Here is a 26,398-nt window from a genome sequence, read left to right as displayed (position 1 = left end):
CTATCTACATATATAGTGTGTCCGTAAAGTCATGGTGCACTTTTGGCCAGTCACTGGAAAGCAACAAAAAATGATAGAACTGCACTGAATTGGTATGAAACTGGGAGAGTTTTTTTTATTCGGAGCAGATTTCACATTTCTATGTCAATTTCTTGCCCTACACACATCCAAATGATAGGGAAGTTCTTGCCACACACGGGTAAGGACGTCTGGTGTAACAGAGTGAATAACGTCTGTGATTCTCTGTTTTAAGTGATTAATGTCGTTGGCATGTACACATGTTGCTTCACATAACCCCAAAAGTAAAAGTCTAAGGTCGTTAGATCCGGGGATCGTGGTGGCCATGGCTTGACAGAACCCCTGCCTATCCACCGCCGGGGGAATGTTCTATCCAGAAACTCATGAACAATGGTGGTGTAGTGTTGAGGAGTGTCGTCCTGTTGAAAGATGACACCTTCTGAAAATTGTGGCACTGCATACAATTCCAACATGTCAAGATACGTGTTTACCGTCACAGACTTCTCCATGGAAAAAAAAAAAAGGCTTATCTTGCATCGGGCCACACCACACATTCACTTTAGGGGTGTTGCGTTTGTACTCATCGTAGGCATGTGGATGTTCAGCATCCCATATTTGGACGTTATGGCGATGAACGTGTCCACAGATATGGAAGGTCGCCTGATCGCTAAACACAATCTTCTGCAAAAATCTTGCATCATTGCCGATCTCATGAAGCATATCTGTAGCACACATGCATCGTTTGGGTCTATACCCCGGTTTGATAGCATGCAACAGCCGCAATTTGTACCCCATAAAACAGAGCGGTTTCTTTAACACCTTAGGAACTGTAGTCTCACTTAGGTGTAATTGTCGAGCACACGCACGCACAGATTTTTTTTTAGGGCTCCTTAGGTAGCTATCCCGTATAGCCTCTACAGACTCATCACTGACTGGCCTACCAGAACGGGGTTTCTCCACCAAACTGCCGGTTTCCTTCAACTGCTTATCCCACCGAGTAATGTTATTCCTATGTGGTGGCGCTTCGTTATAAACCCGCTGATATTCATGTAGCACTGTGGTCATGGATTCGAATTTAGCGAGCCACAGAACACACTGAACTTTCCTCTGTACCATCCACATCTCGACTGGCATGGAAAACCACACAGCTGGTATAAGTTTGTGGTTGCATGATGTCACAGAACTGGCAGTGTATTAATCAGAGTTCAGTTTTTCAGGGGTTAATCTGACTGGGGGCTCAGTAGCCGCTTAAATGAGTTTGTGTTGTTTGGTTCTAGTGGTCTAATATGATTGGGTGAGAGAAAGGGCGCCAAAATTGTAAACTATAAATAGGTCCTTTGGTCAAAAGTGCACCATGACTTTACCGACACACTGCATATCTATCTCGTACTATGGGAACGCCCCTCATACAGCGCCATATATATGTGTGTTTGTGTCGTGAAGGGGTTAAGGGTAAAAAGATTAAAAGTTTCAAAATTGTGATAGTGTTTTCTTTTCTTTTTTTTTCGGGGGGGGTGAATTGCCAAAAATGTTGATGTTTTAGCAAATGAACAGCAGTCAAATTTATCACCATCATGAAGTACAATGTGTAACAAGAAAAATCTACCTCCGAATCAGTGGGATCCGTTGAAGCCTTTGAGTTACCGCATAATGTGACACTGGTCAGAATTGTAAGATTTGTCTTGGTTTTGCTCAGTCACTTAGGGGTTAAGAACTGCACCCTGCAAACTCTAAACTGCTGTGATTAAATGTTAACCTTTCAGGTCCAACATAGGACTTAAGGCAAAGTGGAATAATAAAAAATTCCATTAAAATATTGCATTAGCTACAAATTTTGTGTAATAGAAAGTGAACCTTAAAATGTATTATTCAATTTTTTCCCACGGTAGCTTTTTTCCATATGAGGTTGAAAACTGCTGTTTGGGCATACTGCTGGGCTCTGAAGGAAAGAAGCGCTATTTGGTATTTAGATTATAAATTTGCCTGGAGTAGATTGGGGACACCATGTTATTTGCAGTGCCCCTGAAGATTTAAAACAGCAGAGAACCTCACGAATGACCCCAATTTGGAAACTAGACCACTCAATGAATTAATCTGTAGGTGTGTTTTGAAGCCAATGTGCATCACAGAACTTTAAAACATTTGGGTCTTCTAATAAAAAAAATAAGTTTTTGGTGCTTTATTGCCCCAGTAAAATATTGTTTTAGCCTTATGTTTGCAAATTGCCTCTTCAGAGAGGAAGAGGACTAGAACTCTAGTGTCACCTATTGGCTGTAGCAAGCCTAAAAGTAAATATCGATGCGCCGTACTAGTACTGCGCATGTCGTGTGTCCCCCTTTGATGTGGGCTCTGCGGTGAGCCTACATCAGTCGCGACATGTCAGCTGTTTTGTACAGCTGACATGTGCGCGCAATAGCGGCGGGTGAAATCGCGATTCACCCTCTGCTATTAACCTGTTAAATGCCGCTGTCAAACGCTGACAGCGGCATTTAACTACCGCTTCCAGCCGCGTGTCCGGAAATGATGCGTCAGGATGGTAACCATAGAGGTCCTTGAGACCTCTATGGTTACTGATGCCGGCCTGCTGTGAGCGCCACCCTGTGGTCGCCGCTCATAGCAAGCCTGCAATTCAGCTACATAGCAGCGATCTGATGATCGCTGCTATGTAGCTGAGCTGATCGAGTGGTGCCAGCTTCTAGCCTCCCATGGAGGCTATTAAAGCATGGCAAAAAAAAAAAAAATGTTTTTAAAAATATGAAAAAAAAATAAAAATAAGTTTAAATCACCCCCTTTTCGCTCCATCCAAAATAACAATAATAAAAAAAAAAATCAAACCTACACATATTTGGTATCGCCGAGTTCAGAATCGCCTGATCTATCAATAAAAAAAAAAAAGATTAACCTGATCGCTAAACAGCGTAGCGAGAAAAAAAATTAGATACCCCAGAATTACTTGTTTTTGGTCGCCATGACATTGCATTAAAATGCAATAACGGGCAATCAAAAGAACGTGTCTGCACAAAAGTGGTATAATTAAAAACGTTAGCTCGGCACACAAAAAATAAGCCCTCACCCGACCCGAGATCATGAAAAATGGAGATGCTACGGGTATCGGAAAATGGCACTTTTTTTTTTTTTTAGCAAAGTTTTGAATTTTTTTCACCACTTAGATAAAAAATAACCTAGACATGTTAAGTGTCTATGAACTCGTAATGACCTAGAGAATCATAATATCAGGTCAGTTTTAGCATTTAGTGAACCTAGCAAAAAAGCCAAACAAAAAACAAGTGTGGGATTGCACTTTTTTTTGCAATTTCACAGCACTTGTAATTTTCTTCCCGTTTTCTAGTACAAGACATGGTAAAACCAATGGTGTCGTTCAAAAGTGCAGCTCGTCCCGCAAAAAATAAACTTTCACATGGCCATATTGACGGAAAAATAAAAAAGTTATGGCTCTGGGAAGGAGGGAAGCGAATAACGAAAACGCAAAAAGCGAAAAAGGGCCGCGGCGTGAAGGGGTTAATGAGCCTTGTCACATAACTTGGGATAAAAGCCAAACCAGTAGGTGGCACTAGAGTTAAAGTCCTCTTCCTCTCTGAAGAGTCAGTGTGCATATTTAATGTTCCAGGGAAGCATTCATGGCATATAAGTCTCCTCCATCTGACATGCCAGGCCTGGCTTGTCATCTTCCACAAGGAGAAACATTACCCCTTAGCCTCAATAGCTCCAAGTTTTGTAATTTTCACAAGTGTTAATAGGGAAAAATGGGCCCCATGATTTGTTATGCCATGTCTCTTGACTGCAATGATACCCCAGATCTTAGTTAAAAAAAATAAAAATAAAAAAAAGTGCAATTTGGGTGCAGGGGATGGTCCGGAAAGGGAAGTGTGCTGCTTGATTTTTGGAGTGTAAATTTGGTTCAAATAGATTGCAGACGCCATATCGCAGTTGTGGAGCCCCTTACATGCCAAAACAGCCGAAATCCCCCAACAAGTGACTGCAGGTGATTCACAAAATTTTATTTTATTGAGGAAAAAAATGTGTTTTTTTGTTTTCGCATCTAAATGTTATACTGTTTTAGCACCACATTTATACTTTCCACAAGGAGCAATGGGAGAAAATGGATGCCATAATTTATGGAATTTCTTCTGAATGCAGTGGTGCCCTTTGTGGTCAGAATCTTATATGTTGCCTACGCTGCGCACATAGACTATATTTGTCTTCTTATCCCTTCCCCTCTCCTGTCCCTCCCCTCTACCTTCCCTTGTGTTCCCATTTTACCCCTCCTTCCTTGCAGCCCTGTGACTCTTTTCCCTTAGGGTACCGTCACACAGTGCCATTTTGATCGCTACGACGGCACGATCCGTGACGTCGCAGCGATCGTATGATTATCGCTCCAGCGTCGTAGACTGCGGTCACACGTTGCAATCACGGCACTGGAGCGATGCCGAAGTCCCCGGGTAACCAGGGTAAACATCGGGTTACTAAGCGCAGGGCCGCGCTTAGTAACCCGATGTTTACCCTGGTTACCAGCGTAAACGTAAAAAAAGCAAACAGTACATACTCACATTCCGGTGTCTGTCCCCCGGCGTCTCAGCTTCTCTGCACTGTGTAAGCACAGCGGCCGGAAAGCACAGCGGTGACGTCAGACGTCACCGCTGTGCTCGCTTTCTGGCTGGCCGGCGCTCACAGTGCAGAGAAGCTGAGACGCCGGAGGACAGACACCGGAATGTGAGTATGTACTGTTTGTTTTTTTTACGTTTACGCTGGTAACCAGGGTAAACATTGGGTTACTAAGCGCGGCCCTGCGCTTAGTTACCCGATGTTTACCCTGGTTACAAGCGAACACATCGCTGGATCGCTGTCACACACAACAATCCAGCGATGTCAGCGGGTGATCAAGCGACGAAAGAAAGTTCCAAACGATCTGCTACGACGTACGATTCTCAGCAGGGTCCCTGATCGCTGCTGCGTGTCAGACACAGCGATATCGTAACGATATCGCTAGAACGTCACGAATCGTACCGTCGTAGCGATCAAAATGGCACTGTGTGACAGTACCCTTACCCTCCCTCTCGTGTTCTGTCTTGTTGACATGGTTAAAAAAAATTTCAATAAAAATTATTTGAAAAAGAATCTTATGTTTGGGCACATGGCAAAACTCAAAAGCAAAGAGCGCAATTTAATTTTTGGAACGCAAATTTGGTCAGTATTGCATTTGCAGAGCCTCCGAATATGCTAAAAAAGCAGAACTCCCCTCCCGCCCCCGAATTGACCCCATATTATAAACTTCACTGCTTAAGGAATTCATATAGGTGTGTAGGGAGTAGTTGAACCTTCATGTGCTTAACAAAATGTTATAACATTGGGACATGAAAAAATAACATTTTAGAGGTAAAATGTAGCTTGTTTGTTTTTTTAAATTAGCTGCACACTTTTTTCAGTGACACAATTGAATATGCGTAACTGGACCCCACTACTAGTTGTGCAAGATCTCCCAAATGTGGGGCTGCCCCATATGTTGTCAGATATTGCGGGTAGGCCACATGTCATGGCTGAGAAGGAAGGAGTGCTGTTTGGCTTGGAGCACAGATTTTACTGGAGTAGTTTGCAGGCGACAATTGTGATATCTTGAAGGTATCAGAACAGCAAAAAAAAAGTGACCCCATTTTAGAAATTACACCTTTCCCTCCCCCCCCTAAAGAATTCAACAGTTGCATTGACTGTTTTGGCCCCAACGGTGTTTTCACTTTGCAATTCTTCCTAGAAAAAGCACGGTGTGGGTGTTACAAATATGCCTGATTGTTCCCCAAACATTGTGCCCAGCTTGTGTTTCTGGGTCTCCCCATGTGAATAATGCCAAACATCTGGCCACTTACTGCAGCTTAGGCACAGTGGGGCTCAGGAGGGGGCACTTTGATTTGGAAGCACAGATTTCACTGGATTTTATTTCATGGGGTGGGAGCCATGTCCGTTTTCCAGTCTTTGTTCTACCAGTAACGTGGGAACCCCCTATAGTTCCAGTGACAGATGATGGACCTTAGTTGAGGCTGGTTTTGTGTAGGATAATTTAGGGGTTTTATTGGTAACATTTTGGAGTACATAACTTTTGTTTGATAGCTTTCAGGCTGTGGCTAACATTCTTGTGTTCGACTGAGAAATTTTTTTTTCAAACTAATTTTATTAAATTTTCTATAATTCTAACAATCACATTTAACAAACAGCTTAGAAAATCAGCAAGGAAGGAGTGCATTAAAGATGAACCATTGGGGAACATTCCCCTCTAGTGGAGACAAAGCAAATTACTGTATATACTCGAGTATAAGCCGACCCGAGTATAAGCCGACCCCCCTAATTTTGCCACAAAAAACTGGGAAAACTTATTGACTCGAGTATAAGCCTAGGGTTGAAAATGCAGCAGCTACCGGTGAATTTCAAAAATAAAAATAGATGCACCATACCGTTCATTATGGCCCCATAGCTGTGCCATATAGTGCTCTGCACCGTTCATTATTGCCCCATAGCTGTGCCATATAGTGCTCTGCACCGTTCATTATTGCCCCATAGCTGTGCCATATAGTGCTCTGCACCGTTCATAATTGCCCCATAGCTGTGCCATATAGTGCTCTGCACCGTTCATAATTGCCCCATAGCTGTGCCATATAGTGCTCTGCACCGTTCATTATTGCCCCATAGCTGTGCCATATAGTGCTCTGCACCATTATTGCCCCATAGCTGTGCCATATAGTGCTCTGCACCGTTCATAATTGCCCCATAGCTGTGCCATATAGTGCTCTGCACCGTTCCTTATTGCCCCATAGCTGTGCCATATAGTGCTCTGCACCGTTCCTTATTGCCCCATAGCTGTGCCATATAGTGCTCTGCACCGTTCCTTATTGCCCCATAGCTGTGCCATATAGTGCTCTGCACCGTTCCTTATTGCCCCATAGCTGTGCCATATAGTGCTCTGCACCGTTCCTTATTGCCCCATAGCTGTGCCATATAGTGCTCTGCACCGTTCCTTATTGCCCCATAGCTGTGCCATATAGTGCTCTGCACCGCTCCTTATTGCCCCATAGCTGTGCCATATAGTGCTCTGCACCGTTCAGAATTGCCCCATAGCTGTGCCATATAGTGCTCTGCACCGTTCAGAATTGCCCCATAGCTGTGCCATATAGTGCTCTGCACCGTTAATTATTGCCCCATAGCTGTGCCATATAGTGCTCTGCACCGTTCATTATTGCCCCATAGATGTGCCATAGAAAGCTGTGCCATAGAAAGCTGTGCTGCTGCTGCTGCAATAAAAATAATAAAACACATACTCGCCTCTCTTGCTTGCAGCTCCTCAGCGTCCCGTCCCGGCGTCTCTCCGCACTGACTGATCAGGCAGAGGGCGGCACACACTATATGCATCATCGCGCCCTCTGACCTGTACAGTCAGTGCGGAGAGAGAGGGAAGACAGAGCGGCGCCCGGCGTGTGGAACGCGGGCAGGTAAATATGTAATACTTACCTGCTCCCGGCGTCCCGCTCCTTCCCCCGGACAGCTGGTCTTCGGTGCCGCAGCCTCTTCCTCTATCAGCGTTCACTGGCACCGCTGATTAGAGAAATGAATATGCGGCTCCGCCCCTATGGGAGGTGGAGCCACCTATTAATTTCTCTAATGAGCGGTCCCACGTGACAGCTGAACAGGGGAAGAGCTGCGGCACCCGGAGACCGTGGGACGGGCAGGGGGAGCACCAGGAGCCCCGGAAGCAGGTAAGTATGCCTCAGCGCCCTCTCCCCCTCACCCGCCGACCGTGACTCGAGTATAAGCCGAGAGGGGCACTTTCAGCCCAAAAATTTGGGCTGAAAATCTCGGCTTATACTCGAGTATATACGGTACATGATGAACAATAAAAGACTAAAGTTCCAATTAAAAGTTATAATTGACGCCATATTAATCCAACTCCATCAACAAATACATATCAGAATTATTTTCTAATAAGCAACACTTTAAAGGACCAGATACGCACACCATGAGGGGAAGGAGGGCAAGCACAAGAGTCCGTCTAGAAAAAAAATCCTAATTCATTTTTAGCCCTCAAATAGTTCCAGTGAGGCCAGACAACCTCAAATCTGTGCACTGTCACATTCCTCAAGGCCATTATATATTCCATGCTGCGAATATCAGCTGTTCTGTTTAATAAGCTTTGATAAGAGGGGGGAGTGGTCTGTTTTGATTGAGGGGCGATCAAACGCAAACCTGCAGTTAACATACGCAATATTAATTTGGCTGAGTTCCAACCCATCCCTCTAGGAGAAACGAGGAACATTTAGTAGGTAGATAGCAGGAGCCAGCTCAACTCCCACATAGAGAGCCTTGAGTATTAAAACTTTCACCTCTTCCCAGATTTTTGTCAACCCCAAGTCAGGACCAGAAGATATGGTATAGGGAAACCACTTCTGAATAGCAACACCAGCATATATTCGAGATCTGATGGTTCAATCTGTGAAGGAGCTCCGGATCAGGATATCAAAATATCAATATTTTATACAGATTCTCTCTATAGGGGGTGCAAAGAGAAGACTTGGACGCTTTTTCCAAAATGCTCTGCCAACATTAGGGGGCAGCTCCTTCCTGGGGAGAGACTAATATCTGATCATATAGGAATGTTTCAACGGGGGAGCCACCTGCGGATAGTTTGTAATCCTATAAATATCTTATCTGAACCCTTTAGATGATGGGCCAATTTTTGTATATCTTTTCAAAATTAGTCGATTAAGAGATACTCATTGGGCCATATAATGGAGATGCAAGATGTTTGATCTGCATATACTGAAAGAGCGCTCTATTGGTTATAGCAAATTTAGACTTGATGGTATCAAACAAAAGAACCTCCAAAATGTTCCCATCAACCAAATCTGCACATCTGAAGCTGCCGAAATCCACTGTTGTACCATTGTTTAATCTTGACTATTTGAGTTCAGGGGTTGATAAATAACATTAGGGAATTAGGGGAGGCCAGACCAAAGCGCTTCATACATGAGAGCCAAACCGCTCTTGTAAACTGCATAGTACCCAGTAAAGTAAATGGTATCTTAATGGACTCGGGTGTCCGCAAAATGGAATTCCGATGAATCTGGGCCAACCATAATTTTTCTATTTCCATCCATTTACAAGTGCTTTCCCAAAATAAGATTATCATCAAAAAGTTAATTTATTCAATTCTTCAATACAAAAAGTGAAACTCCTATATTATATAGTCATTAGAAACAGACTGCACTATTTTCAAGTGCCCCCCTCTTTGCTCTTATGGCAGTGAGAATCTGGAATTCCTTGCCTGAGGAGGTGGTGATTGTGAACTCAGTCGAGGGGTTCAAGAGGGTCCTGGATGCCTCCCTGGATGGAGCATAACAATATTGTATCTTAGTTATTAGGTTCTTTAGAAGGACGTAGATCTGGGGATTTATTCTGACAGAATGTAGTCTGAATGGTACTAAGTGTTTATTTCTGTTAATGTTGATTATGGCTTACAGCCAATGAAAACCCTGAAGTCATTATCTCAGTAAATTAGAATACTTTATAACACCAGCTTGAAAAAATTATTTTAATATCTGAAATGTTGGCCTGCTGAAATGTATGTTCAGTAAATGCACTCAATACTTGGTCGGGGCTCCTTTTGCATCTCTGATTGTGGAAACTTCACAATAGACCTCAAGCAGCTTGGATTGTGGCCTCTCCACTCTTCCTTCAGACTCTGGGACCTTGATTTCCAAATGAAATGCAAAATTTACTTTCATCTGAAAAACACATTGGTCCACTGAGCAACAATCCAGTTCTTTTTCTCCTTTGCCCAGGTAAGAAGCTTCTGGCGTTGCCGATCGGTCATGAGTGGCTTGACACAAGGAATGCGACACTTGTAGCCCATGTCTTGGATACGTCTGTGTGTGGTGGCTCTTGAAGCAATGACTCCAGCAGCAGCCCACTCCTTGTGAATCTCCCCCAAATTTTTGAATGGCCTTTTCTTAACAATCCTTTTAAGCTGTGGTTATCCCGGTTGCTTTTGCACCGTTTTCTACCACACTTTTTTCTTCCACTCAATTTTCCATTAATATGCTTGGATACAACACTCTGAACAGCCAGCTTTTTTAGCAGTGACCTTTTGTGGCTTACCCTCCTTGTGGAGTGTGTCAATGACTGCCTTCTGGAAATCTGTCAAGTCAGCAGTCTTCCCCATGTTTGTGGAGCTTGTTGAAACAGACTAAGGGTACCGTCACACAGTGCAATTTTGATCGCTACGACTGCATGATCCGTGACGTCGCAGCGATCGTATGACTATCGCTCCAGCGTCGTAGACTGCGGTCACACGTTGCAATCACGGCGATGGAGCGATGCCGAAGTCCCCGGGTAACCATGGTAAACATCGGGTTACTAAGCGCAGGGCCGCGCTTAGTAACCCGATGTTTACCGTGGTTACCAGCGTAAAAGTAAAAAAAAAAAAACCGTACATGCTCACCATCTGATGTCCGTCAGGTCCCTTGCCGTCCGCTTCCTGCTCTGACAGATCCGGCCGTACAGTGAGAGCAGAGTGAAGCGGTGACGTCACCGCTGTGATCTGCTCTCACTTTCCGGCCGGCAGACAGTCAGAGCGGGAAGCGGACGGCAAGGGACCTGAAGGACATCAGATGGTGAGCATGTACGGTTTTTTTTTTTTTACTTTTACGCTGGTAACCACGGTAAACATCGGGTTACTAAGTGCGGCCCTGCGCTTAGTTACCCGATGTTTACCCTGGTTACCAGCGAACGCATCGCTGGATCGCTGTCACACACAACGATCCAGCGATGTCAGCGGGTGATCAAGCGACGAAAGAAAGTTCCAAACGATCTGCTACGACGTACGATTCTCAGCAGGATCCCTGATCGCTGCTGCGTGTCAGACACTGCGATATCGTAACGATATCGCTAGAACGTCACGAATCGTACCGTCGTAGCGATCAAAATTGCACTGTGTGACGGTACCCTAAGGGATCTTTTTAAATTATTAAGAAGCCTTTGCAGGTGTTTTTTGTTAATTATTCTAATTTACTGAGATTGACTTTTGGGTTTTCATTGATTGTAAGTCATAATCCTCAACATTGATTGTAAGTCATAATCCTCAACATTAACAGAAACACTTGAAATAGATCACTCTGTAATGACTGTATACATTAGTTTCACTTTTTGTAGTGAAGCACTTGCATTATAAGCCCATAATGAAGCCCACAAAGGAATCTTTTAAGTGAGCTGCCCAATAATTAGTGATGGCCGGTACTGACAGACCTTCCTGTGATTTATGAGAGATAAGGACACGTTTGGAGGTTCTATGGTGTCTGTTATTTCAAATAAGCTTCATTATAGCAGCTTGAATAGCCCCAAGTTCCCCTAGAGGGATCCAGACATGAAGAGTCTCAAAAAACTAAAGTAGGTTGGGAAGGAGAGACTTTTTACTTGAGGCTTTACAATCTATCATCGAAGAGAAAGCAGCATTCATTTATGTAATAGCCTTTTCAATTTGCCAAAGAGGAATGGGTAATTGCCAATAATCTATTTAATTGTAAAGGACAAATTAAGCCCCAAATATTTGATGGCCTCAGTTTTCCATGTGAACTTAAAGGGAATCTGTCACCTCATATTTCGTATATAAACTGTGGCCACTGCCATCAGGGGCTTATCTACAGCATTCTGTAATGCATGTTCATTAATTTTGTGGATTTTTTGCGGATTTCCCACTATATTATTGCATCCCAGAACCTCCTGAAAAAAAAAGCAAAAGAAAAAAAAACGTGAGAAATGTGCAGAAAAAAAAAAAAACCGTGAAAAATCCGCATGCGGATTTCTTGCAGAAAATATCCGGTTTTGTTCAGGAAATTTCTGCAAGAAATCTTGAGCACAGCCTAAAAGCGAACTCGGTGAGGTCTAGTGGGAGCTAACCCTCTCAAACACCCTTGTTCCCTGGCCAATTCTGCTCCCTTTTTTGGCTCCAGACCAGAGGTGGTGCTCTTGAGGGCATAGGGGCCTCCAAATCAATTATGGTGGGGGGCTGCAGTCCAAAAAGCTTCACAAAAAGCTGGCAAATCCTCCAAGCAACGTAACGTCGCAGAGATTCCTTCAGGATGAGCTGTAAGGGCAAAAAGGAAACCCTATCTCTAGGGAATTTAGAGATCCTTTAAGATGTTTAATAAGGGTTTGAGATATTTTTTCTGTAGGGTAATACGAGACAAGTCTGCAAACAACTGGATTTCAGTACCCAAGTATCTCCTTCTGAGACTTGGCCTTTGTCATAATCTTTTCTTTGGTCTTATACTCATGTAGACGACAGATGATGTCACGTGGTTGGTAGTTAGGTAGTTTGACTTTGGGATGACTCTTACACTAATATTACATCTTCTGCCCCTATTATCAATATCGTCAAATTGGACATGAATGTCCTTTACAGTCTTCTGTTGTGAAAGCATTAGCTGGTTCAGTTTAGCTACATGAGATTCAGTGGTGTAATGAGACCCTTCCAGAATATATATACGGCCTGTCAGGAGCTGCAGATCATGTCTCACACAGATTATCTCAGACCTGCTGGTGTCCGTGACCTCCTATTAGGCATTTGAAGTCCTGCTTATAGGGAAAATATATGATGGGAGTTTCCTCCATGGAGCTGGAGGGAGGTCATATGCTAGACCCTCTTCATCACCATAAGAATCCACAGTAAGATCACTCCAATTTTTTTTTAAATATTCCAAAAATTCCTGTGAAGCACCTGAAGGGTTAATAAACTTCTTGAATGTGGTTTTGAGCACCTTGAGGGGTGCAGTTTTTAGAATGGTGTCACGTTTTGCCATTTTCTGTCATATAGACCCCTCAAAGTGATTTAACGTGTGAGGTGGTCCCTAAAAAATTTTGTTGTAAAAATAAGAAATCGCTGGTCAACTTTTAACCCTTATAACTTCCTACCAAAAAAAATTGTTTGCAAAATTGTGCTAATGTAAAGCAGACATGTGGGTAATGTTATTTATTTACTATTTTGTATGATATGACTCTCTAATTTAAGGGCATAAAAACTAAAAGTTTAGAAATTGCAAAATTATCACCAAATTTCCGGGGTTTTTTTTTTTCACAAATAAACGCAAGACAAATCGACGAAATGTTACCACTATCATAAAGTATAATATGTCACGATGTCACACAATATGTCATTCTCAGAATCACCAGGATCTGTTGAAGCGTTTTGAGTTATGACCTCATAAAGTGACAGTGGTCAGAATTGAAAAAAATGGCCTGGTCAGGAAGTTGAAAACAGGCTTCGGGGTGAAGGGGTTAAAAAAGATCTGTTGCTAGGTCAAGTGACCATTTTTTGTGCTTAATGCCTGCTACTACCCTGAGAATATTTTTTTTTTTTTCTTTTTTTTTTTTTTTTTTCCTTTATTTGTCAGACAATGATTTTCCACTGCCGGGAAATCCTTTCTTAGCCCCACGCTGCTACATTGAAAAAATAAAAAATCTGAACGTGGACTGGCAGTGTTCCTCTGTCAGCAATGTCTCCTCGACATTTTATTTTTTGCTTTATTCATTTATGTAGCACCATTCCAGAGTGCTTTAGACATTAGCATCACTGTCCCCAGGACAGACAACCCAGATGAAACGCATGCAAACAAGGGGAGAACACCTACAAACAAACTCCTTGCAGATGCTGTCATTGGTGGCATTTAAACCCAGGACCCCAGCACTGCAGATTAACGGGGCTAACCACTGAGCCACCGTGCTGCCCTTGTGATTGGGCAGCCTTTCAGTAGTAAATCGGGGACTGCAGTAGTCAGTCACTAAAAGGGGCAGTGTTGAATTTGGAGAAGACACTTTTTATCTTGGTAGTTTTGAGCTTTAGTAAAGGTCCCTTCACACTAAACGACTTTGCAACGATAACGATAGCGATCCGTGACGTTGCAGCGTCCTGGATAGCGATATCGTTGTGTTTGACACGCAGCAGCAATCTGGATCCTGCTGTGATATCACTGGTCGTTGCTGAAAGTCCAGAACTTTATTTGGTCGTCAGATCGGCGTGTATCGTCGTGTTTGACAGCAAAAGCAACGATGCCAGCAATGTTTTACAATGGTAACCAGGGTAAATATCGGGTTACTAAGCGCAGGGCCGCGCTTAGTAACCCGATGTTTACCCTGGTTACCATTGTAAATGTAAAAAAAAAACAGTACATACTCGCCTTCTGATGTCCGTCAGGTCCCTGGCCGTCTGCTTCCCGCACTGACTGTGAGCGCCGGCCGGCCGTAAAGCACAGCACAGCGGTGACGTCACCGCTGTGCTCTGCTTTTACTTTACGGCCAGCCAGAGCTCACAGTCAGTGCGGGAAGCAGACGGCCAGGGACCTGACGGACATCAGAAGGTGAGTATGTACTGTTTTTTGGGGGTTTTTTTACATTTACAATGGTAACCAGGGTAAACATCAGGTTACTAAGCGCGGCCCTGCGCTTAGTAACCCGATGTTTACCCTGGTTACCCGGGGACTTCGGCATCGTTGGTCGCTGGAGAGCTGTCTGTGTGACAGCTCTCCAGCGACCACACAGCGACGCTGCAGCGATCGGCATCGTTGTCGATATCGCTGCAGCGTCGCTTAATGTGACGGTACCTTAACAGCAATATACCAATCAAACAAGGACAAATAGCAGAAACCTTGAAATTTGGCTAATTAACATTATTTGCAATGGAAGCTGCATTTTGATTGCTAACTTTATATGGTAAAATTTTCAACACTTTTCAGAATCTTTGTTTAAGCCATGTGATAAGTTAGGTACACTAAATATTCTCACTGTGTAGGTGTTTTTAAGCCAGCTTGGAGGCATCTAAAGCCAAGGAAAGCAGCAGGAAATTATCTTGGTAAAAAAGTAACATGCAGATTGTAGAAGATCTCCTCAACTTATTTATTTTGCAAATATGTAAATTAAATTTGTCCGTATTACAAGCTGCAAAGCACAATACTGCACGATTGTTTTACTTAGACAGTCACACAAGTTATAACATTGTCATTCTTTGTACACCCCTTATTTAATTTAACTCCTTGTGTTTGCACGTGTGCTGGTTATAAATTGTGAATCCTTGCATTGCCCACGCATGCTCTTGTGGGTTGGATGGCTTGCTGCATGAAACTGCTTCTGCATGTCAAATATGATTTATGGTTATTCTAACTGTATCTTTTTTTCCCTTTCCACTTATGGAATTTGTGCTAGGTCAACAATGCAACAGCTCGTGTGATGACCAATAAAAAAACTGTGACTCCTTATGGAAATGGTGAGACTTGTTAGTTGACTCAATATATTAATATGTTGTGCTGCAAAGTAACATGTAAAACTATACATTTCAGGTAGTTTTGTTTAGTTTTTGGTCTTATTCACATCTGGTTGGCTGGACAAATATCTGTACTGTAACTATTGGCCTGAATAGCTGCATAAATTTGTCTTCATCTTCCATTGGAGAAGCAGGCACAAGAACCTGTCTGGAAAAGAAAAGTGGTGCTTGCCTGCAATCATTGTACTAATCTGTAGTGAAATGCCATTTTAAATATATTATAGCTTAATTAGAAGGTTGGCTGTATATGAAGTCATTGTGGGTGGTGCCAGGGATGTGTGAGCAGTTGGTCCTTTCTACACAGTTATGGTAGCTTATTGTTATTATTTCCCCTGCTCATGTCTGAAATCCTGCTTACCATTGTGTGCTGAGCAGGATATCAGTCAAGGCAACTAACTCACTTTGTCAGTGGACATAACCATCGATACCGGTCTTGCAAAGCCTGCACATGAGGAAAGAGACATCAGAAAAACTATACTACATTTCTCATTGGTGGTATTTGCTAATATTATTACACTTACTACATATTGGGATAGGATCCTAGAGATGGGAATACCCCTTTAAGCGTGTATTGATGCAGCATGATGCCCTGCGTTAAACGACTAGCAGCATATTTGCCGGTTAGCGGCCTGTTTACACAAGCAGACTTTCACAAGTGCATTGACTGATCTATAATTATCTTTCTGTGCACATACAGAGGGGAAAAAAGAATTTAGTTAGCCACCAATTGTGCAAGTTCTCACTTAAAAAGGAGGGAGGTCTGTAATTGACATCACAGGTAGACCACAACTATGAGAGTCAAAATTAAGTAAACAAATCCAGAAAATCACCTTGTCTGATTTGTAAGATTTATTTTTCAAACAATGGTGGAAAATAAGTATTTGTTAATTAACAAAAGTTAATCTCAATATTTTGTTATATATCCTTTGTTGGCAATGACCGAGGTCAAACATTTTCTGTAAGTCTCCACAAGGTTGGCACACACTGTTGGTGGCCTGTTGGCCCATTCCTCTATGCAGATCATTACCATTCTGAAAGATCCATCCACGTTTCATCTTCAATTCCCTTGCTGATGGAAGGAGGCTTGCACTCAAAATCTCACGATACATGGCCCCATTCATTCTTTCATGTACACAGATCAATCGTCCTGGTCCCTTTGCAGAGAAACTGCCCCAAAGCATGATGTTGCCACCCCCATGCTTTACTGTAGGTATGGTGTTCTTTGGATGCAACGCTGCATTCTTTCTCCTCCAAACACGGCGAGTTTTGTTTCTACCAAACAGTTTTACTTTGGCTTAATCAGACCATATAACATTGTCCCAATACTCTTCTGGATAATCCAAATGTTCTTTAGCATACTTTAGACGGACCAGACATGTACTGGTTTAAGCAGGGGGACACGTCTGGCACTGCAGGAACTGAGTCCCTGGCGGAGTAGTGTGTTCCTGATGGTAGCCTTTGTTGCGATGGTCCCAGCTCTGTGCAGGTCTTTCACTAGGTCCCCCCATGTGGTTCTGGGATTTTGCTCACCGTTCTTGTCGTCATTTTGACCCTTTGGGGTGAGACCTTGCGTGGAGCCCCAGAACATGGGAGATTATCAGTGGCCTTGTATGTCTTCCATTTTCTTATTATTGCTCCCACAGTTGATTTCATCACACCAAGCTGCTTTCCTGTTGCAGATTGTCTTCCCAGCCGGGTGCGGGGCTACAATTTTGTTTCTGGTGTCCTTCGACAGCTCTTTGGTCTTCACTATAGTAGAGTTTTGGAGTGTGACAGTTTGAGGTTGTGGATAGGTCTTTCATACTGATAAGTTCAAACAGGTGCCATTACTACAGGTAATGAGTAGAGGACAGATTAACCTCTTAAAGAAGAAGTTACAGGTCTGTGAGAGCCAGAAATCTTGCATGTTTTTTAGGTCACAACTATAGTAAGTAAAGCCAGCTCACCGAGTAACCACCGCAGGTGCAAGGAACTCCACGCTGATCAACGTAGTCACAGGAGAAAGGAAAAAAAAAGGACTTGTTCCAGCTGCATATCTGTAAAATTCAGGCTTGAAACTTGATTTTGCCAATTTAAAAGCAGTGGAAATGTGCTCTCCAGAAGCACAGCGGGACAAGAGCGACGCGTTTCGATCACTAAAGATCTTTATCAAAGCTATATACAAATAGTTCAATGCACAATATATAGATCCCACAGACCAATGAGAAACAACTAGATAGTCACATGATTAACCAAAGGTCCTTCAGATGTAAAAGAATCATAGTAAATTGCAAATAATTATTATTTTTTTTTTCTTGCTATTATGCCAATATACAAGACTACAGACCTCCACATGAAAAACAGGAGAAAAGACAATAAAAAACAACAAATATATTAGAATTAAAAGCATGCTAGACAGGTGCATATGACATCAATAGTGATACATCAATTCATTACTTATTGTTGTGACCTGTTGGAAATCGAGATCCAAAAGGCTTCACGTGTGAGAAGACACCGTCTGGCATCCGCACCACCTAAGGGTCTATTCACACGTTCTATACCGTGTACTTGAAAAAACTTTGTGCTGCGAGCATGTTTCATAATGAAATGCTTAGAGGCTGTAGAAACAGTGTGAGTTGAGTTCCCAATGTAACCTATGTCATATAGGTGTTCGCTAATGCGAACCTTCAGTTTTCGCGATGTGCACCCGACATAGGATAAATGGCATGCAGAGCAGGGTCAATGGGAGAACGGCAATAGGACCCCAAGGTCCATTCTAAAAAGTAGCCAGGCGAACCGCAGACAAATAACAACCAAACCGCATGTCAATTTCAATTCATCTGATCCAGAGTCATCGGATGTTAGCCGCAGTATGTCTGATGTTTCTCCTGGCAAAACTGTCTCCGTTGGAAAGAAAGTTTTTTCGTCATTCAAAAAACATAAGAGGCGCGGCCGCAGAAAACATCGCAGAAGGGTCTGGAATCATGACTCGTCGCAGGAAATGCCTTTTCAAATAAACACCACTGCTAATGATGATGTATTGAATCTGTCCTCGAGGAGTTCTGACACAGGAACAACTTGAAGTCTTGTCTTTGGGTCTCAATTTTGTGCCCAATCAGAGATTTGATTTATTCTCTACTATTTTAGACATAAATTTGTCCGCAACTTAACTATCAAGAAGCATTTTTTGGACAATTTAGAGACTCAGGATCAGAATAGTGGTACATGCACAGGTGTAATTCCCAATGATGAATCTTTGGATATGGATTTTTTTGAACAGGTTTCATTGGTCACTTTACAATCGCTTAATGCAGAAGATAATTCTGATATTCCAACTATTGATCAATCGTATAGTTTTGTAACTAAAAATCCATATTTTTATCCCATCCAAACGAGATCGGAGTGCATGGACAGGTTCCAGGAAATGGTGGAGTGGGAATTAAGAATCCTGAGTAATGAGATAACATCTAATGACTATAAACCCAATAATAATAATTTCTCTCGTAAACAATGGAAAACCGTACAGGAATTAAGAGATGAAGGACATAGTAATAAAATGTCTGATAAAGGAGGAATGGTGGTGGTCTTAAATTCCACAGACTACTGTCTTAAAATTATGGAATTACTTTCTGATACATCTATATACGAGAAGCTCAAAACAAATCCTTCAATTCAATTTAAGGATCAGGTTGACAAAGTTATTGAGGAGGGATATAGTCTTGGCGTGCTTACAAAAAAACAAGTTGAATATCTAGTGGTAAAAAATCCTGTTTGCCCGATCCTTCTTGGACTTCCAAAAGTTCACAAAAAGGATGCCATTCCTCCCATGAGGCCGATAGTATCTGGTATTGGCTCGGCTAATGAGCATTTATGCGAGTGGGTAGATTCACTTCTGCAGCCTCTTGTGTGCAGAATCCCTGGATACATCAGAGACTCTAAGGATGTGTTGAAAGTTTTTTCGGACAAAGTGTGGCTCTCTAATTATTCCTGGTTGTGCTGTGATGTTATTTCATTATACACATGCATTCCACATGATTTAGCTATGCATGCCCTTCAGTTTCACCTAGACAAATTCAGTAATTATTCAGTGGATTTAAAAAACTTAATATTTTACTGGCTACTTTTTTTCTAATGACGCACAATTTTTTTTCTTTTGATGGTCAATTTTTTTTACAGAAATCTGGTGTGGCCATGGGTCCCAAATTCTCACCACCTTTGGCTAACCTTGTAATGGCATTTTGGGAATATGAATTTATATTTTCTGTATCCAATCCGTTTCTTTCCTGTTAAGTATGGTATGGCAGATACATCGATGATTTGCTAATAATTTGGGGTACCCGTGTATCTGCCATACCAGAATTTATTAATTATCTCAACTCTAATCAGTACAATATTCGTTTTACTTATAGACAGGACTCTGGTCACATTCAATTTTTGGATTTAAATTTAAGTGGTACAGCAGATCGATTAATTTCAACCAGTACATATCACAAATCATTAAGTGGCAACACTATTTTACATGCCAGCAGTGGCCATCCTAGACACACTATTCGGTCAGTTCCTGTGGGTGAATATGTTAGAGTAAAACGTAACTGTAGTAATAATCTTGATCTAGACAGAGAAATTGATTTGATTTCCGGTAAATTAAAGCGCCGTAATTATCCAGATTGGACTTTAAAAAGAGCAAGTAAAATTTTAAGTCATAAAAATCGTGAGGACCTTATTGCACGCAAAACAGAAATGGTATCTTCCAATTCGGGAAAACAACATTGGCAACAAACCCCATGTATGATTTCAGTTCAGTCCACAGTTTTATCAAATCAAGGGAATTGTTAATAAATTTCTTCCGGTTTTATATGAAGATGAGAATCTGGCCAAAATTTTGAAAGCTGGTATCAATGTAGTAGCCAGAAAAGCCCCATCCATAGGTAACAAAATTTCGCCCAGTATGTTTTATGCAGATAGACATAGAAATAAGACGTGGTTGGATTGCAGCGTTTTTTTCAAATGCGGTTCGATAAACTGCAAAACTTGCGCACATGCACTCATTACTAAAGTGTTTTATAACCATAACAACTCAGAAAGTTTCAACATCAAACAATATATTAATTGTAATTTTGTTGTTTATAAAATTATTGCACTGTATGCCATTTATCCTATGTCGGGTGTACATCGCGCAAACTGAAGGTTGGCATTAGCGAACACTATATGACATAGGTTACATTGGGGACTCAACTCGCACTGTTTCTGCAGCCTCTAAGGGTACTGTCTCACAGTGGCACTTTTGTCGCTACGACGGTACGATCCGTGACGTTCCAGCGATATCCATACGATATCGCTGTGTCTGACACGCTACTGCGATCAGGGACCCTGCTGAGAATCGTACGTCGTAGCAGATCGTTTGGAACTTTCTTTCGTCGCTGGATCTCCCGCTGTCATCGTTGGATCGGTGTGTGTGACACCGATCCAACGATGCGTTCGCTTGTAACCAGGGTAAACATCGGGTTACTAAGCGCAGGGCCGCGCTTAGTAACCCGATGTTTACCCTGGTTACCATCGTAAAAGTAAAAAAAACAAACAGTACATACTCACATTCCGGTGTCCGTCAGGGTCCCTCGCAGTCTGCTTCCCGCTCTGACTGACTGCCGGCCGTAAAGTAAGCAGAGCACAGCGGTGACGTCACCGCTGTGATCTGCTTTCATTTTACGGCGGCACTCAGTCAGAGCGGGAAGCAGACGGCAAGGGACTTGACGGACACCGGAATGTGAGTATGTACTGTTTTTTTTTTTTTTTTTTTTACTTTTACGATGGTAACCAGGGTAAACATCGGGTTACTAAGCGCGGCCCTGCGCTTAGTAACCCGATGTTTACCCTGGTTACCCGGGGCCTTCGGCATCGTTGGTCGCTGGAGAGCGGTCTGTGTGACAGCTCCCCAGCGACCACACAACGACTTTCCAACGATCACGGCCAGGTCAAATCGCTGGTCGTGATCGTTGGAAAATTGCAGAGTGTGACAGTACCTTAAGCATTTCATTATGAAACATGCTCGCAGCACAGTTTTTTCAAGTACACGGTATAGAACGTGTGAATAGACCCTTAGGTGGTGCGGATGCCAGACGGTTTCTTCTCACACGTGAAGCCTTTTGGATCTCGATTTCCAACAGGTCTCAACAAACGTAATGAATTGATGTATCACTATTGATGTCATATGCACCTGTCTAGCATGCTTTTAATTCTAATATATTTGTTGTTTTTTATTGTCTTTTCTCCTGTTTTTCATGTGGAGGTCTGTAGTCTTGTATATTTGCAAATAATTGGTTTTTTTTTGTTTGTTTTTCTTGCTATTATGCCATTTACTATGATTCTTTTACATCTGAAGAACCTTTGGTTAATCATGTGACTATCTAGTTGTTTCTCATTGGTCTGTGGGATCTATATATTGTGCATTGAACTATTTGTATATAGCTTTGATAAAGATCTTTAGTGTTCGAAACGCGTCACTCTTGTCCCGCTGTGCTTCTGGAGAGCACATTTCCACTGCTTTTAAATTGGCAAAATAAAGTTTCAAGCTTGAATCTTACAGATATGGAGCTTTTTTTTTTCCTTTCTCATGTTTTTTAGGTGTCCAAATACTAATTTTCCACCATAATTTGAAAAATGTTGCCAAATCGGACTAGGCGATTTTCTGGATCTGTTTTCTCAGTTTTGACTCTCATAGTTGTGGTCTACCTATGATGTGCACAATTGGTGGCTGACTAAATAGTTTCCCCCGCTGTATGCTGTTGCTGTTCTAAGCAGCCCAGGTCCTGCAAACACAGAATGATGCTCTGCTGAACTATTCTCTTCTCTTCTATTCTCACTTTCATTGAGCAAACCTCTTGTTAGTCCGGTGATTAGCAGCCTGTTTAGACTGCACAAATATTGTTAAATGAGTGTTCCAAGGGCTCTTAAAACTGTGGGTCTTGTGAATCTGAAAGGTGCTCGATACTGTGACACAAAAGTGAGACATATACAGTAGTGTAAGAATAATGGGACTTTGCAAATGGTTCCACAATTAACATCAAAGTTTATTAATACCACATAAGTGTTTGCCATGACTTAATGCGCTTCCCAACTCTGGTCCTCAAGGCCCAACAGGTCATGTTTTCAGATTTTCCTTAGAATCGCACAGGTGATAATTCCATCGCCTGCGCGAGCAATAATTCCATAACCTGTGCAACACTAAGGCTGGGGTCACACATGCGAGTTTTACGGACGTAAGAGCGCAGAAACTACGTCCGTAAAACTCGCATTACATACGGCACAATTATTCTCAATGGGGCTGCTCCTATTAGCCGTATATTACGATTCAGTATTATACGGCTTTCTACGGCCGTACAAAATCGCAGCATGCTGCGTTTGTCAGCGTACTGCGCAAATAATACGCCAATGAAAGTCTATGGGGGCGAGAAAAATACGGATTCCACACGGACCTGCAGTGTGACTTGCGAGAAATACGCAGCGCTGTTAGTGAAAAGTCGGTAATTCAATTGCCGGCTTTTCATTTCTCCTGCACAAACCCGACAGGATATGAGACATGGTTTTCATACAGTAAACCATCTCATATCCCCTTTTTTGTTGCATATTCCACACTACTAATGTTAGTAGTGTGTATGTGCAAAATTTCAGCGCTGTAGCTGCTGAAATAAAGGGTTAAATGGCGGAAAAAATTGGCGTGGGCTCCCGCGCAATTTTCTCCGCCAGAGTGGTAAAGCCAGTGACTGAGGGCAGATATTAATAGCCAGGAGAGGGTCCATGGTTATTGGCCCCCCCGTGGCTAAAAACATCTGCCCCCAGCCACCCCAGAAAAGGCACATCTGGAAGATGCGCCAATTCTGGCACTTGGCCACTCTCTTCCCACTCCCTGTAGCGGTGGGATATGGGGTAATGAAGGGTTAATGCCACCTTGCTATTGTAAGGTGACATTAAGCCAGATTAATAATGGAGAGGCGTCAATTATGACACCTATCCATTATTAATCCAATTGTAGGAAAGGGTTAAAAAACACACACACACATGATTACAAAGTAGTTTAATGAAATAAACACAGCGGTTGTTGTAATAATTTATTGTTCTCCCATTCCATTTCCAGGACCTCGCTTGGCAACATAATAAACGCACAAGATACATACCTTCTGCTGTCAGATCTCGTCCCACGAAGTAATCCATCTGAAGGGGTTAACTAATATTACAGGCAGGAGCCCTGCAAATGCAGCTGTGCTCCGTGCTTGTAATCCCCGGGGAATGAATGAAATGTAGGTCATTGACCTACATTTCCTTCAGTCGCGGTGATGCGCCCCTGCTGGATGTTCTCATGAACTGCAGCCTGGGAACTTTTTCCCACGCTCTAGGTCATATGAGGACATCCACCAGGGGGCGCATCACCGCGACTGAAGGAAATGTAGGTCAATGACCTACATTTCATTCATTCCCCGGGGATTACAAGCACGAGCACAGCTGCATTTGCAGGGCTCCTGCCTGTAATATTAGTTAACCCCTTCAGATGGATTACTTCGTGGGACGAGATCTGACAGCAGAAGGTATGTATCTTGTGCGTTTATTATGTTGCCAAGCGAGGTCCTGGAAATGGAATGGGAGAACAATAAATTATTACAACAACCGCTGTGTTTATTTCATTAAACTACTTTGTAATCATGTGTGTGTGTGTTTTTTAACCCTTTCCTACAATTGGATTAATAATGGATAGGTGTCATAATTGACGCCTCTCCATTATTAATCTGGCTTAATGTCACCTTACAATAGCAAGGTGGCATTAACCCTTCATTACCCCATATCCCACCGCTACAGGGAGTGGGAAGAGAGTGGCCAAGTGCCAGAATTGGCGCATCTTCCAGATGTGCCTTTTCTGGGGTGGCTGGGGGCAGATGTTTTTAGCCACGGGGGGGCCAATAACCATGGACCCTCTCCTGGCTATTAATATCTGCCCTCAGTCACTGGCTTTACCACTCTGGCGGAGAAAATTGCGCGGGAGCCCACGCCAATTTTTTCCGCCATTTAACCCTTTATTTCAGCAGCTACAGCGCTGAAATTTTGCACATACACACTACTAACATTAGTAATGTGGAATATGCAAAAAAAAAGGGGATATGAGATGGTTTACTGTATGTAAACCATGTCTCATATCCTGTCGGGTTTGTGCAGGAGAAATGAAAAGCCGGCAATTGAATTAGCGGCTGTTCACAGATATCGCGCTGAATGAAATCTAAATACAGAATATATATATATGTGTCTCAATGACATATATATATATATATATATATATATATATATATATATATATATATATATATATATATATATATATATATATATATATATATATATATATATATATATATATATATATATACTGTATATATGTTTTCCCGAACATTTGAGCACATAAATCCATTAGATGTCGGTTTTGCAAGCCTGAGCGAAAATCTCGCAGTACGGATGCCATACGGATTACATACGGAGGATGCCATGCGCAAAATACGCTGAAACACCCTGACTACGGATCAATATTTTGGGGACATTTCTCCGTATTACGGCCGTAGTACGGACGTATAATACGTGGCGTATTTTCTTACGCCATGTGTGACCCCAGCCTAAGAAAACCCTCAAAACAAAACCTGTTGGTGGGCCTTCAGGACTAGAACTGGGAAACACTGACTTAATGGGTCACAGTTATCAGTGTTGTACCATCAGCCTGATTGGTGAACTGCATTTTTTTATTTTTTCAAATTTCCAGTGCCTTATATTATTTCTTTTTAGCTAGAACCTATGACTCGTTTCATGTTACCCAATAATTTTTTTTTCTTGTGCAAAAGGTAAAAAAAAGTTTAAAAAAAATAAATTTTAAGGTTAAAAGTTTACCAGCAATTTCTCATTTCTCCAACAAAATTTACAAAACCATTTTTTAGGGTCCACATCACATTTGGAGAGACTTAGGGGTCCGTATGACAGAAAATACCCAAAAGTGACACCATTCTAAAAGCCACCCCTCAAGGGGCTCAAAACTACATTCAAGAAGTTTATTAAAACCTTTCAGGTGGAGGAGATGAGGGTAGTTCCCGGCACAACCAACTTGGTTGTAGTGAATGCAAAGTTAGCATATGTTTAACCCCTTTCTGACCTTGGACGGGATAGTACGTCCGAGGTCAGATCCCCTGCTTTGATGCAGGGCTCCGCGGTGAGCCCGCATCGAAGCCGGGACATGTCAGCTGTTTTGATCAGCTGACATGTACCCGCCGCTATTAACTAGTTAAATGCCGCTATCAAATGCAGACAGCGGCATTTAACCGGCGCTTCCGGCCGGGCGGCTGGAAATTAGCGCATCGCCGACCCCCGTCACATGATCGGAGGTCGGCGATGCTTCTGAATAGTAACCATAGAGGTCCTTGAGACCTCTATGGTTACAGATCCCTGGCAGCTGTGAGCGCCACCCTGTGGTCGGCGCTCATAGCACACCTGCATTTCTGCTACATAGCAGCGAACATCAGATCGCTGCTATGTGGCAGAGCCGATCGTGTTGTGCCAGCTTCTAGCCTCCCATGGAGGCTATTGAAGCATGGCAAAAGTAAAAAAAAAAATAAAATGTGAAAAAAATAAAAACAATATAAAAGTTTAAATCACCCCCCTTTCGCCCCATTCAAAATAAGTCAATAAAAAAATAATCAAACCTACACATATTTGGTACCGCCGCGTTCAGAATCGCCCGATCTATCAATAAAAAAAAGAAGCATTAACCTGATCGCTAAACAGCGTAACGAGAAAAAATTTTGAAACGCCAGAATTACGTTTTTTTGGTCGCCGCGACATTGCATTAAAATACAATAATGGGCGATCAAAAGAACGTATCTGCACCGAAATGGTATCCTTAAAAACGCCAGCTCGGCACGCAAAAAATAAGCCCTCAACCGACCCCATATCGTGAAAAATGGAGACGCTACGAGTATCGGAATGTGGCGCAATTTTTTTTTTTTTTTTATT

At 42.4% G+C, this 26,398-nt stretch overlaps 1 protein-coding gene across 16 annotated transcripts in view; it reads left to right on the top strand.

Moving 5' to 3' along the window:
- Positions 1-26,398, top strand: part of RBFOX2 (RNA binding fox-1 homolog 2) — a 641,301-nt gene that overhangs the window by 402,882 nt on the left and 212,021 nt on the right. For all 16 annotated transcript variants that reach the window (XM_077276184.1, XM_077276185.1, XM_077276172.1 and 13 more), the window contains one exon: positions 15,268-15,328. In XM_077276184.1, the coding sequence (XP_077132299.1) occupies positions 15,268-15,328 (61 nt within the window). The remainder of the gene's footprint in view (positions 1-15,267; positions 15,329-26,398) is intronic.

The sequence above is a fragment of the Ranitomeya variabilis genome, chromosome 8 (genome assembly GCF_051348905.1).
Source record: "Ranitomeya variabilis isolate aRanVar5 chromosome 8, aRanVar5.hap1, whole genome shotgun sequence".
In the NCBI taxonomy this organism is placed as follows: Eukaryota; Metazoa; Chordata; class Amphibia; order Anura; family Dendrobatidae; genus Ranitomeya; species Ranitomeya variabilis.
Note: the sequence above shows the minus strand (reverse complement) of the source record. Positions and strands in the feature narration are given on the sequence as shown.